Source organism: Chiloscyllium plagiosum, chromosome 17, assembly GCF_004010195.1.
Source record: "Chiloscyllium plagiosum isolate BGI_BamShark_2017 chromosome 17, ASM401019v2, whole genome shotgun sequence".
NCBI classification, from domain to species: Eukaryota; Metazoa; Chordata; class Chondrichthyes; order Orectolobiformes; family Hemiscylliidae; genus Chiloscyllium; species Chiloscyllium plagiosum.
This window is the reverse complement of record NC_057726.1, coordinates 36,346,589-36,361,499: the sequence shown is the minus strand read 5'-3', so window position 1 is coordinate 36,361,499 and position 14,911 is coordinate 36,346,589. Positions and strand designations below refer to the sequence as shown.

The 14,911-nt window shown below is 36.7% G+C and overlaps 1 protein-coding gene across 12 annotated transcripts in view; it reads left to right on the top strand.

The window, feature by feature from the left end:
• Positions 1 to 14,911, top strand: part of znf536 (zinc finger protein 536) — a 579,146-nt gene that overhangs the window by 445,219 nt on the left and 119,016 nt on the right. For 11 of the 12 annotated variants that reach the window (XM_043706853.1, XM_043706851.1, XM_043706856.1 and 8 more), the window contains one exon: positions 7,324 to 8,973. In XM_043706853.1, coding sequence (XP_043562788.1) covers positions 7,324 to 8,973 — 1,650 coding nt within the window. Of the gene's footprint in view, positions 1 to 7,323; positions 8,974 to 10,348; positions 12,899 to 14,911 lie in introns of those variants that run through there. The other variant, XM_043706862.1, reaches the window with a different exon arrangement.

Sequence of the window (14,911 nt, the reverse complement as noted above, 5' to 3'; positions counted from 1 at the left end):
TCTATTATCTGACCTTAGTTCAGGGACTTGGAGATGGTTAGCCAGCCGTTAAGACAGCCAGGGTCAGGGATTCAAAATCATTTCAGTTTTGAAAATGGATCACATTCTGCCCTGATTAACAATAAGCTGATTAATGGTAAGTCAGTCAAGAGGTGTCATAGATCAGTCAAAGACCTCATCATTCATTGGTCAGGATTGTCCTTCCAAGTCAGTCAGGGTGTAGGCCACTGTAAGTCCTGAACAATGACAAGATGTTATGCAACATGTTGCTTTAAAGAAGGACAGGTAGCTGCAGTTACATTGAAAGTTGATCAGATAAGTAGTGATGTAAAATAGCAATACATTTATGAATGTGAGAATGCAATGAAATGTTATCCATGCCACTTCTCTATCTTTTCCATTCAACATGTTTTCAACGCTGGCAGTGATTGAACTGGTACACCTGAAATTGACACTTGAAGCTTTTTGGTAAAATTCAAATCTTTGTTTCTGCATTTCTAAACTAATCAGGAGTTACTTCTATCTTTATGGTGTTGCAGAAGTAGAGTTTTGCTGTGAACAGGTTATTTCCATATCTAATGTGAGCACAGCACATGCGGTGCTGTGTACAAGATCAGCTGAGCAGCCTTCTGGACTTTTTATAAGTTTGTGAAGCTCAAAACTCCATTACTAAACATAAAGAGAGTAGCCTACCTTGAAAAATTGATCCAAATAATCACAAATAAACAGTTGTCTGTTTGGGACTTATCAGTATGTTTAGATGTGAGAAGCTAGCAAGGACCTCAGGACCAAAGGTTTTGTGCCATAACAAATGTGTCAGAGATCACTATTTTCATGGAATTGAGGAATATACAAATGAAAGAAAATGGATACAAGAAATGAAGGAGACAAAATGAAACCAACAAGATTAGTGTTAGCTTATTAAACAGGTGCAGCTCAATTAGCTCCCTTGGCAATTAATACCCAATTAATCACGTTTTCCCTCAGTAAGACTTACATACATTGATTTATAATTTTCTGGAGCTCCATTTTTAAACCCTATTCATCCATGGAGTTTCTATGTATATTTCTCACTTCTTGTGGACACTTTAGCTTGATATTTTTCAGTAATGCCCCCTTGGATTTGATAGAGTGGTAGTATACTTACAGCTAGGGAGGGTCAATTATACCTAGTACTCCTGCTTATGAGATATGGTATCCAACTATGTTGAAGGATTCCATTCAGCAGCCTGGCCAAGGACTGGCAAAATGTAAACTCACATAAAAGATGGAACCTGGGACTTAAACTTATGACCATCTGGTCAGGAGGCAGGTGTTCTTGTGTCCAAGCTACCAGACCATCCAATTTAGAGGCGTAGATTCCCAAATACAGCTGAATTTATCTCCGGATTAATAGCTTATAGCAAATCTGGCAAAAAGGAATTAACTGAATTTAAATTTCCAAAAAGTTAAAGAGGTAATGTTACCATATTAATTTTCCAGCAAAGATTTAGTAGGAAGATGTCCATTAGTGAAATTAGCTACAGTTTCTGGCTAGCTAACAATGTGAAGTATACAGTAGGGCATGGCTAATGAATACCGCAGTGGGTGATATTTCATTATACAAATTAATGCTCACATTTTAATGGGAAAGTCACAAAATGAATCTAGGCTTCAATGACAGCAATTAGAAACACAGATTGTCCCCTTCTAGTCAAGGCACTGTTTAGCAATAAGCAGCTGTGCAATAGTCTTCATATTTACAGCATATAGGCTTAGGGGAATCGTGTGGACAATTTATATTAATGCACTGTAGCTTTTCAGTGAAGAATATTTATTTCAGCCTTTCTGAGTGAATAAAGCTCAACATTTGAAAGTATTTGTATTTTATGATGAAAGTATTAGGATGAAATGTAATGCATACACATTAATATAAAATTATAACAATGGCATTTGTAGATTATTAAAATTCTTTTAAATCAAAAATCACACCTCATCACTTGGTGATAAAGCTTATGTTGTAGCCTCTAAAATCAATTCATTTATCACAAATGAGTAACTCTGGTAATAGACAATCTGTGTTGAAAAATATTTTATAAAGCACCAAGACTTATTTAAAAATTTTGGTCAGAGCGAAATCATGTACCTAATTTCTTGAATCAGCATGATGTATATCAAAGAAAGTACTTTAAATAACCAGGGCAAACCATGACAGTTTTCAGTTTTTTTCTGTAATGTAAATCCAAACTTCACTGTGATATCAAAATTAGGTCATTTGGCTCTATTGGGTGACCTTTGATCTTATCAGAACATTCTCACTAGGCCATGTGCCATTTGAACTAATACAGGTTTAATTATGAAAGCTGAACAGACTACGTTACAGATTTCATGAAATAGTTAACCAGGCTTTAACAAATGTAGTAGTTAGTACATTCATCTTTATTCAAAAGGTAGTTTGAATATTTTGAATGTAAAAAAGTTTTCAGATTGTTACTTTTAAAATGTTGGAATTTATATTTATCATTCAACATATAATAATACAATTGTAGTTTTTCAGTGTTAATTTTGCTGGGACATAAAGAATTATTCAAAAAGAAGAACTGATTTTATTTTTAATGTTACCTGCTGGAAGATTAATAACTAGCAGACACCTCGTGTTATGTATGCCGATATTAATCCAAGGTTGCTTAATGGAAAATTGAGAGCCGCCCATTGAATAAGTTATTCAATGCCCTCTTTGTTCATCATGAATAAAGCATTCTTGTGTATGCTTCATTCATTACTAATAAAACAGGCATTTAAGAAAAAATGATAATCAGCACAAGGTCATATAGCCATGTTGTGTGACCCTGGACTTATGGAAGATATGAGCCTGTATCTGGCATACTGTGAATGTCAGTTATTGTACTTAGTGCAGTCATCCTGCACAATTGCGGAATATTTTATTTAACTTGAATCTGATTAACTAAAAATTTAGATGATGGAAATCAAGGATGATCAGGTACATCGTGCAAATATCAGAATGCAGCAGTCTTAATGTAAAACCTTGTTAGTAGAAAAATACCACGGTCACAAGTTTGTGTTAGATTAATTATAATGCTTTTCATAATAAGGATAAATCTGGTTTGTAGACAATACATGCAGTGCAGCAGTTTGGTTCCACAAAAAAGAACAGTTTTTTTGAGCCTTCAGTTTCAGCTCAATCAAAACTACGTTCTAACTTTATCCACCATAAAAGTGATTCTAGCAATCCCATTTTTTGGAACTTAATGTAATTTAATTTTTTTCCCAATTGCCATTCAATGGATGACTGGGATTGTGCTTTAATGAGAGGGTGACTTCAGCAATTTCTACAACCAATAGTAACCCTATATTAACAGAGTTTTTATTTTCACTGAAGTAATATTCATTGAGCACCAGCTGTCCTCAGCTACCTCATCCAAGTAACAGTTCATCATCTGTGAGGGCAATAGTGAGTGCTTTTGGACATTAACTCTAGAGCCTTGATTATGGTCTCGTTCAATGCCTATCAGCCTGTACTTTATTGTAGAAATTTTTCTTAACAAATCTCAGCAATCTGATATCAAAGATGAGATTTGCATGGAGAGGAAAGGACCCCATACCTTAGCAAAACAGGGTAGATGTTCCACACCTTAGCCAACCATTTTTGCCAGAGGTGAAGGGGGTCAGGATGTATTTTGCACATTCTCCGCTTATGGGGCAGCAGCATATTTATTAGTGCATCCAACTTCACTCTGAAACAATTTTCATCTGAGGTCTGTGAAGCACCATTTATGGAATTTACAAATTTGAGGAAAAGGTTTAAACTTTTTGGAGAGGTCAGGTATCCCTTTTGGATTGTTATACAGAGGCATAAATATGCATGGAGGGCGAATAAGGTCTCTGAAACTGCCAATTGTCAAGGAAGTCAAAATCCCTGCTCCTTAAATTTAAAAAGAGGCTTGTTGTGTTTCAGTTAGAGAAAAAAGGTGTTTGCAGCATCAGTGGATGGTTGTTGATGTCAGTCTGAGGGCTATCATTGTAATATTACACATTTTACCATTAACATAGTGGAATGTTTGTAAATTCACAATATGATTGACAGTTCCAAGCAGTTATAAAGAGATTATATATTTTTGATGTGGGGCCAGAGGACTTGTGACACGCTGGTAGTGTCCTTACCCTTCAACCAGAAGCTGCAGGTTATATCCCATACCAGGATTTGTTCGTCATGGAAGGTGAATTTGTAATGTGGGCAAACACGTTGATTGTAAATCCATTCAGAATGTCTTTTGCCGGGTAATAAAAATGGACAGATTTCCTTGTCATCCATCTTTCAGAAGGCAACATCAAACCATTGTAATATTGTTAGTTTTATATAGGATTAAGTACTTGAAAGAATTGTAATGTATTAAATGTCATTTTACAATGAGTGTTTATTTTTAACATAATGAAGTATGTAATAAATACTTTGAGTACTTTTGTTTTCATCTCAGTCTGGCCCCTGAGGTCTGCTGATGGTGATCCATGAGTTGGCATGGATGGTGTAAGTTCAAACGTTGGTGAGTGGTGATCATAGTTTGGCATGAGTTGGTGCTAAGTTGGCATAGGGCTATGCGTGATAAGACAGAGGGACATAGTTTGACATTGAGGGTTGCGGGACCATGAGAGACATGGGTGAGTTGAAATGGTTAAATGGTGATGAGGGTCTTTTTTTAATAATACTGAAATAGTGTCCAAGAGCACCATGGAGGACCTTTTTAAATACCCTGCCTCAACACCTTGGAAACCCCTTGGCAACTCCCAGACTGGATGTAACAAGGCTAACTCCAATTAGTACCCTTCCCCCAACCTCCCTATTTAAAAACTATTTGGGGAGGTTTCTCCTGTGCTGAGTTTTAGGATTCAGTCATTTTCCCAATCCTGCCACACATGATGTAAGAATGAAAATTTGTGGCTTTCCTACTGTTAGACCATTTGAAATTGGTGAGCTAAGCTCTAACTTGTCATCAAGCCTTTGATGTTTCTAGACTGCAGGCCCAGCACCTTTCATACCAGTCAGCCAACTAGCAAAGCCAAAGTTGAGCAGTAATTCCATATGCATGTGTATTGAAACAAATTTAGGTGCTGGAATAATATGCTTGCCCACATCCAAAATTTAGTCTCTGTCACCATTTACTTGAGACCAGCAAGTTCCTGACACTTTCGGATTACTCCCAAGCTGCTCGTCAGTGAAGATTTTAATTTCTTGAGAGAGGTGGGGAAGCAATAGGGAAGAAATTGGTATTTAAGAGAGGGGAAAGCAATTGATAATGGATGGGGTGAGAGTTGCTGAAGGAGAACTGTGTCAGCATATTTACTGCTGAAATCCTCACCGAGTCTTTGTTGCCCTTAGTTTACTGCTCCAGCACATTGCTGGACGGCCACCATATTCTACCTTCCAGAAAATTGAGGCCTTCCAGAACCCTGTTGCCTTGCTAATACCAAGTTCCAACAATCACCCCTCTGCTTACTGATTACATTAACTCTCAAACAAACAACATGGTGATTTTAAGTTTCTCATTTCTGTTTTCAAATCCTTCCATTGTCTTATCCACTTCCTGTCTCTATAATCTGTTCCAGCTCACAGCCCTCCAAGATTCCTGCATTCATCCTCAGTTCTCAATTAAACCTGGCCTCTTGATTTTAACTACTCCATCATATGTGGATGTGCATTCAACTGCTTAGGACTTGAGTTCTGAAGTTTACTCCTAAGCCTTTTTATCCCACTCTTTGTTCCTTTAAAACCCTCCTTAAAAGCTGTGTCCTCATCCAGCACTTGTTATATGTACCAAAAACTTTGTGACTAATTCTGCTTTGTTCCTCTCCTCTAAGTCTTTTGAGGTACTTCACAATATTAAAGGTGCTATATAAGCTTAAATTTTTCTTTGTTCCTTGTTCAAGTAGAGATAGTGCAATCACTCAATATTCAGGTAAGTTTTTCTCCTTTGGTGCTGGGATCCTGAAGTGACCCTTTAATGTCTGCCAAATGTGTACAGGGCAGACCAATTTTATAGGCTTTCATCTCACTCTGTGCATATGAAAAGGTCGTCACATCCTTGGAGGCTTCTATTTCTACGTTTACCAATTTGTTGGGAACCTCACTTCTGGTGCTTAATGCATGATCCTACAACCATGCAGAGGTGGTGCCATTGAATTTCCAGACAAAACATTGAATGGCTTTATATCTGTCAGTACTGAATGGCAGGCTAAAGCTGTGAAAAATAGGATAGCAACTTGGTTAGCCATTGGAAAAGTTCTGAACAGTTTTATGTGTTTTGCATGAAGCACTTTCAGAACTTAAACCATGCAACAGCTTATGGTTAAAAAAAATTATAATATACTACCTTTGACTGAGGAAGTTTGGAATCCTCAGTTTGTTTCCTTATTAACTGAGCAGATTCAATCCAGAGCAGCATTCTAATGCCCCATTTGCTTCAGATTAGTGAACGTGAAAGGATGTGTTTTAATTAGAGGCTATTCAACCCATTTTGCTTTGTTTCTGATTTACAAGAGATTATAACTACAGGAGAAACTTGTTGATAGAAGTTGATTAAGGCACAATAGATGGAACGCAATGATTATATTTCACATCCTTGTTGTCCTTAATATTCCATTTAAAAGAAAATGTAATTTGTGAAGGAAATGGAGGAAAATAAAGAGTTTTGCTGAAAAATCGAGCAAGATGAGTACATGACCTTTATCTAACATAGGAGAGAAATATATAAACCCTCAAAACAGATAAATTATGGAAATATATGCACAACAGGAGAATATTATTCTAAAAATCCCTGCTACATGAACACAGCATAATACTCTTTTTATTTGTTTTCATTTGAACATTTATCAACCCAGTGCAAATACAAATCTGCATATTTAAATGAAAATGGATATAAATGTGCATAAGCCATTGTGCATGTTAAAAAAGTGTTTTATTTACACCAAGCATTGAATACACTTTGAACCACAGACGTATTTTTTAAACCAGTACTATTTTCTAAAAATTGTTAAATTAATTCTTGAATAATGCTCTACAAATAATGATAAATGACTTGCGCAAATGTCATTTGCTAATTGTATCCATGATTTACTGCATTGTAAGTCTTAAATCATTCATTTCAATATCACACAGAATGTAATAAAGTTTAAGGCTTTGAAATTATTTGGTATGTTCAAACTCATTGAGACTTTTTAAAACTATGATTTCTCTTTTTTCATTACACTAGAGAAATAGTTCTAATCCAAATTGTGGTGGAATATTTGTCTGCAAAAATAAAAACTTGCTACTTTCTTTCAATTATTTAGGAGAAAAGCCGTACAAGTGTCCTCATTGTGACTATGCTGGAACCCAGTCAGCATCCCTGAAGTATCACTTAGAACGCCACCACCGGGAGCGGCAGAATGGAACAAGTCCTTTGTTGGGTCAGTCCCACACGCATCAAGAACATTCTGAAGAGACAGCAAACAAAAGCCAGGTTTTTATTAGACCAGAAATACTGAGAGGAGTATCGAAAAGTGTGCCAGGAACTGACCTCAGGAGTGGCTTGGTCCCACAGCAGTGGCCTATAGGAGTTCTTCCATCTGCAGAGTGCCATGGACTTGGAGCTGGTGTCACAGCAGAGCATCAATCTGAAAATTTGAAAACTACTTCTGAAGTGTGTAGTGAAGAAACTCCCAGTCTTTCTGATCTGAGTAGAGCTTTCCAGAGTCTAGCTGGAAATGGAGTCAACTTTCAAGGGTCTTTGCAAGCTTTTATTGATACTTTTGGACTGAGATCTTTGGAGAAAGAGAAAGAAATGATGGAAAGAGTCTATAATGAAACCACAAGTGCAAAACAGGCTAGCTCGAAACCAACACTTGAGAAACACACAAAGAATGTAGGCTCGGACGATTGTGAAGGAAGGGCTGAAGGTCAACCATCTGCAGCAAAAGCGGTTGTCAAATCGAGATCAACTGCAGAAAAATCCCAGTATGAACCATTGGATTTATCTGTGAGACCTCCTTCACGTGATTCTGCCTCAATCCCTGGTGCAACCATTACCATTCAGGATAATATTACTTGGCATGGGTGTCTATTCTGTTCCTTCACAACTTCATCAATGGAGTTAATGGTTCTTCACCTTCAAGCAAATCACCTGGGAAAATCAAAGCGGAAGGAAAATCTTTTAGGAATTGCTGGAAATGGGAATGATCTTCAAGGTGAGCCTTCCTCTGTTGCAAAAAAAACCTGTCTGCCAGTTTCTCCTGTTGTTAATAAGCAAGATGTGACAGCTGCAAAGCCACTTGACAAGGCTGATTCCTCCACCGATAAGATTTCACAACATGGCCTATCTAGTGATTCTTTGGGAGATCACAAGAAGCCTTTTGCTAACCCCTTGGACTCCAGCCTGAGTTCTTTAGTCACAGACTTTTACAAACAATTCAATAAATATTCAAATGTTGGTGGTCCAGGAACACCTATTTTGAGTACAGCTCATGAATCCGAAATGATATGTCCACCTGCAAATAAACTGAACCTTGCTTCAGCAGGAGCTGCAAGCATGAGTCCTTCTGGTGAAGTTGGTAATCAACCATGCAGTGATGACACAGGGTCTGTAAATGATCAAGATGTGGATGATCAAGATGCATTAGCAGACATAAACCAACCGTTAACCTCTGATGAAGAAAGTTCTGACGAGGAAGATCCAATTCATAGTGCAGCTCTTTCACAGAACCTTTTGAGCTCCATGGGTAAACCTCAAGGTGGACCTTGGCACAATTTAAATCTTCTGCCATCCCATGATATTCCACCAGGACTGGTCAAACAGGAGCATGTCCATGACCATCAGCTTCTGGACCAGCAGATGAACATGCTCTCTGTTCTGAGAGCTTACAGCACAGACAACATGGCAGCTTTCAATGGTATTGGAAATAGTTCAGTCAGCAGCAGCAACACTAAGAGATCAGATTTATCAGGTGGGTGTCAAATAAATCCAACTTTCAAAAAGCAATGAACCCATTAGACAACTAAAAAAATCTTTACAGCATGGCTTTATGGAATTTCAGCATAACTTCACAATATTGTTGCACTCTCCTTTCGATTGTTCTTTGCCCTTTTCTCGAGTTTGCATATCAAAATTGAAGCCATTCTGTTTCCGATCAATTTTTACAGATATTCACAGCAAATGTTTAATAGCTTACAAAATCTTTCGGTTTCAGAAAAATAGAATGAAAGTTTAATTAATGAGAGAGTCACCCATGGAAGTGAAAAGACTTCAGACATATTTCAATTGCAGATAGATACTTTTACAAGTGAAGCATCATATTGTTACTTCCTACTGAGTAACTAGAAAATGATGTAGGAGTTTATTTATGGACTTTATAGTCTTTCAATTGGTTTTTAGTTGTAACACATGTTCCACCAGAACAGAGTTAGAGCTGATAAATGCTAAAAAAAAAACCTGTAGCAGAAGTAGTCTAGTGTTACTGGCAACCTAACTGTGCAGTCCAATTAAATATCTGTCACATTTTGAAAATAATTCTATTTCTATAATGTACAAACTCTGCAAACCTAGAAGAGAACTGGCTACACATGGGGAAAAAAAAGTGTAGTAAATGTTATGGATTATTTTCTTTTAAATGATTTACTGTTGAGATCAAGGTGTTTTTTTCTGACTGTTATCCATTTCATGGGATTTTTCTTATGTACTGTACAACTCAATTTTCAGGAAGGAAGACTTCCCTTTGAAATGGCAAAGATATTGATTGAGTTTTTAATAAATTTGTGGGATTTGGGAGTCACTGGCAACGTCAGCTTTATTGCCTGTTCCTTTTGGCCTGGAGAAGATGCTGATGAGCTGCCTGATTGAATTACTGCAGTCCATGTGGTGAAAGTTCTATTGCATTGCTGTTGTGTAGGGAGTTCTAGAATTTTAACTCAATGTGATGAAGGAACACTGATGCATTTCCAGGTTAGGATGGCCTGTGAATTGGAAAGGATCATGAAGGTGGTGTTACTATGGATTTGCTGTCCCTGTTTTTCTAGGTGGTGGAGGTTATAGATTTAGGAAGTGCTGCCAAATAAATTTGACATGTTTACATTTTGTTGACTTAACAACAGTCACTACACTTCAACATAATTAATTCCACATGAAACACTTTGAGAGATGTGATCGTCGTAACATGAATAAAAGACTTCCTTATTTCAATAGATCTTATACTTTGTTGTATACAGGCATACTTTGACTGCAGTTTTATGCACAGATTTAATTAAATCTAAATAATTAGCCAAAGACCAAAGTGAATCCTAAATTGTGGATTGCAGATTTGAGTTTGATTTTTATCTTAACAGATTAATGAAGTAGTGACGATTTTATGCAGTTGACCAGACAAGGAAAGGACATGGTGAAGCTGAATTGAATTGAAGTATTAAGCTTGGCATGCACAGCCTTGCTAAACTCAAAACAGGCAGAACAATGGATGAACTTACTTTTTGCTGTGATGTTTCAGCTGTGTAGCCATTACTAATTTTGTAAAGTCAGGTTCATGTGTATAAGCATCAGTGCTCATACATTTTACCCTCCAAGTAACAAGACCCTGCATTGCTGTTATATAGGGAATTCCAGAATTTTAACTCCGCATGCCCAACATTGTGTTTTTGCACTATTTAAATTTGTATCAATGGAACTCATACCCAAAGCCTGTTTTTATTTTTGTAAAATCACAAGATATATGTTTCTCCCAGCTTGTCCAATTATGTTTAAGGCAGACAAAGTGCATGCTTTGATAGGCTTTTCTGGAACAGATCATTAGTCTGCCACCAGAACTTTAATTGGAGGTGTGCCACACCACATCGAGCATGTCTGACCATTTTGCCTGCCATATTGGAAAGTTTTCCATTTTCCAGTAGTTGTCAGCTACAACTGAAATTGTTACTTCAGTGGCTCTGACATTACTACAGCTGAGGCACTTAACTCGCATTGCAGCAGAGATAAGTTTGAGTGACCTGCTGTGCTGTCACATTGGCCCATTAATTATGTGAACAGATTTTTATTAGATTACTGGGCAAATATATGTCTCATGACAGTAGAGTATTTGGGACTGAGAAAGAGACAAATCCTTGTCTTATTCTAGAAGTAGGGGACTTGCTGTTTATCAGTGACCAAAGTGGTTAGTATTGTAAACTTTTGCCAAACTCAAAAGCAGATGTTGTGGGTTTAGGCTTGCATTCAAACATTCACTTTGCTGCTGATCGCAAAGGTGAAATGAATGTATCCATATTGCAAAAAACTGATAAAAGTAGAGAAAAAGTGCTAGTTACTCTTTTATTTTAAAAAGAAAATCTTTCTGACTCTGTAAGATGTAAAACATTCAGCTTGATGAAATACTGCATTTGGTAATTTGAAAACAGAGGAGTGGAAATTCTGAACATAATCATGCACTCGAAGAGGCTGAAAGAAGGTGCATGAAGATAAAAGTATGTAAGAAAGGACAGATGGAAACAGAAGGTGCATTTCACCATGTAATTTGTACATATACATTAACTGTATGTAAGAATCATGCCCAAGAAATTATAGACACTATACAGTATAACATTCAGTTCATGTCTAGTCATCTGAATTCTGTGATTGTGTTTTAACCTTTTATATGCAGTTTGATGTAATTTATACATGCATGTTTGATTTATTATTAAAACATGCCCATTAACTGTGTAAGATTGTTATGTATGACTTTGGGTAAATGCACAATAATTTACAAGAGACAAGTACCAGAAATGATCAAGGAATTGAGATGCAACTACATAGTGTGATCATGCCATATAAAAGAAAGCCAAGTAGTTCTTTTTTGATATGATACTGTCTGAAGCTTTGTAAATTGCCTGATATATCATATCCCAAATGTAACATGACTCCTGTGATAACAAGGAATCCACATAAAAGCCTTTCACTGGAACGTTCAAGCAAAATACTGCAAATGCTAGAAAAATGGAACAACAACTTAACATGCTGAAACTACTCAGCAGGTCAGACAGTACTGGTGGAGAGAGAAATATTTCAGATTGACAGCTTTCATAATTTATAGTATTTCTAAATGAGCTGTTCACAATATTCCATTGATCCACAAGTAAGGAATAATACCAGTGATTCAAAGACGAATTTAGGATTTTACAAGCTCCTGTAAAATATCTTATACATTTGATAAAATTGGGCTAAATTTCAATAGACTCCATTGACAGTGCAGAATTGAGAAAACAGAATGAATCACTTGGAATAAGTCATATGGGGAGGTGGTGGCAAAGTGGTACTGTCACTGGGCTACTAATACAGGAATGTCCAGGCTGATGCCTTGTTTGGATGGAGGTTCCTGCTGTTGGAATTTAAATTTGATTAATTAATGAATCTGGAATTGAAAGTTAGTGTCAGCAACAATCATCATGAAACAATAAATGATTGTCATAAAAATCCATCTGGCATGCTAATGCTCTTAGGAGAAGGAAACCTGCCAGCTTTACCTAGACTGGCTTATGTGTGACTCCAGACCCAAGGCAATGTGGTCAACTCTTAACAGCTTCTGAAGTGGTTGAGCAAGCAACTTAATTCAAGGACAATATGGGATGGGGCAACAAATGCTGACCTTGCTTAAAATATGTCCAAATCCCATGAAAAAAAATAAATGAAACAAATTATTTGTAGGGCTCATAATTTCCTGGTTATTGATTTAAAGAATGAAAAATTGGGAACAGGAGAGTTTGATGTATGCATCCTTGCATAAGCCTCACTTGCACCTGTGCCTATAAGTTCTACAACTTACTGGAGGCAGAACCTTTTCTCTTGCATTTTATTTTCAGTCTTTTATGCATTAACTCTGTATCTCAGTTTTCCATATTGTTAATCTTTTTTGTAACTCCTACACAAAGTTAAATAAACCTGTTCATAACAGATTTCTTACTTTAGAGTAAAACGCTCTTTTTACATACTTTCCAAAGATACAGTAATAAAAAGTGTTTGGTTCTTTTTCGTCTTTGAACTAAAATTAAATTAATGCAATTAGAATCTGTCAGTTAGAAATAAATAGTGTAATTGAAATTCCTAAATTTTCCAGATATCTGCAATAATTTATGTTGCTTTTATATAGCTTCACTGTTCATATGGACAAAAATCAATGTATAGTTGGATAAATATAGACACAAGAGGCAAGCCAGCAACTGGAGTCCCAAACATACTGAAGTAAGATTTTCAGAGCATTTCTACTGGTAATCAATATAGATTTATTAGTATCAGCAGATTATGGAACAAAGGCAACTAAATGGTGTTGCAATAGATATTAGCCATGAACCAACTGAATGGCAGAACAGATTTGAGGGCAGAATGGCCTGTATTTTCCTATATTATTCAAAAAACACTGCAATTCTTCCTAGATGCGTAATCATGTTTAAAGAATGGAAAGGGGAGAACGTCAGAGGCCAATCTGGGATCTGAAGTAAGGGGAAAGAGAGAAATGTAACAGACACCAGCAAACACAGTGGCGATGCATTCTCCCAACCCCCACCCCACCCACACACACTTTCCTCCCCAGTAGTTGTACCAATAATGTTCTCACAGCATACATTCATATTTAGTAGATAGGGCACAAAGATGAAAGCTAATTTTCAATGGTGTGCAGGGACTTTGTCCTGCTGAACTATTTTTGACTCTTTTATATATTATAAGGGAAGCACTACTTATATCATTCCCACTATGTTAATAGTCAGACATCAGGGAGTGAAATTCTAAAATAAAATCCAGACATAGATCTCAAGCATACTTTCATTGCCAATTGTCTTACAATTATAGTTTGAAATATAACTAACTGTCAGCGTGTGCAGTTATCAATCTAATAGTATTCAAAGACTGGTATGTAGGACATGATGGCAGCCAATGTGTTAAGTTTAACAGGCGTATATTGAATACTGAAATAGTAGCCCAATAAATGTAACCTTTTTTCAGACCATACCAGAATATGAATTGAGGATAGTTTCCTTTTTATTTCCAACAAGTGTATAAATTCCAAGTTAAAAGTAACATTGAATTCGCAGTGCCAGCTAATCTTCTTAACATTAACATATAGCCACTAGTCTATTTAGATCAAATTATAATGGCAGCTATTGTTTAGAACATGCAATGTTTGTGTTTGATTCAGTCATTTTGTTATTTTAAAATGTGCGTTTTGAATGGAGAGGCTACAGATAGTGCACACAATCCTTTGCCTTTCCATTTAAAATTATTCCTGGCAAACCATAATTTGCATTACACCTACAAAATATATTTAATTGTAACATTTTTGTTATGGTGTAAACAAGCCACATTCAGAGTTTTATTGCTTCAGAAAGGGTATCATTAAATTGGAGAGGGTTCAGAAACGATTTACCAGGATGTTGCCAGGACTGGAGGGTTTGAGTTATAACCTTAGGCTGCATAAGCTGGCATATTTTAAGGGGCGTACATAAGGTGAATAGCAACGGTCCTTTCCCTAGGGTGGGGAAGTTCAAAACTAGGGGGCATAATTTAGGGTGAGTGGAGAAAGATTAAAAAGGGACGTGAGGGGTATCTTTTTTTCACAGAGCTATGGAATGAACTGCCATAGGGAGAGATAGATGCAGGTACAGTTACAATATTTAAAAGACATTTGGAAAAGTACATGACTAGGAAAGGTTTAGAAGGATATGGGCCACATGCAGGCCAGTAGGACGAGCTTAGTTTCGGAAACTTGGTTGACATGGACCCATTGGACTGAAGGGTCTGTTTCCATACTCTGTGACTGTATGACACTTTATAATGAGGCTGAAGGGATCCAGCAGGCAAATCAATCTTGCTACGATCAACATTCCATTCATTTTATTGTGGGCTGTTCCAAAAAACAAACAATTTTGAACAAT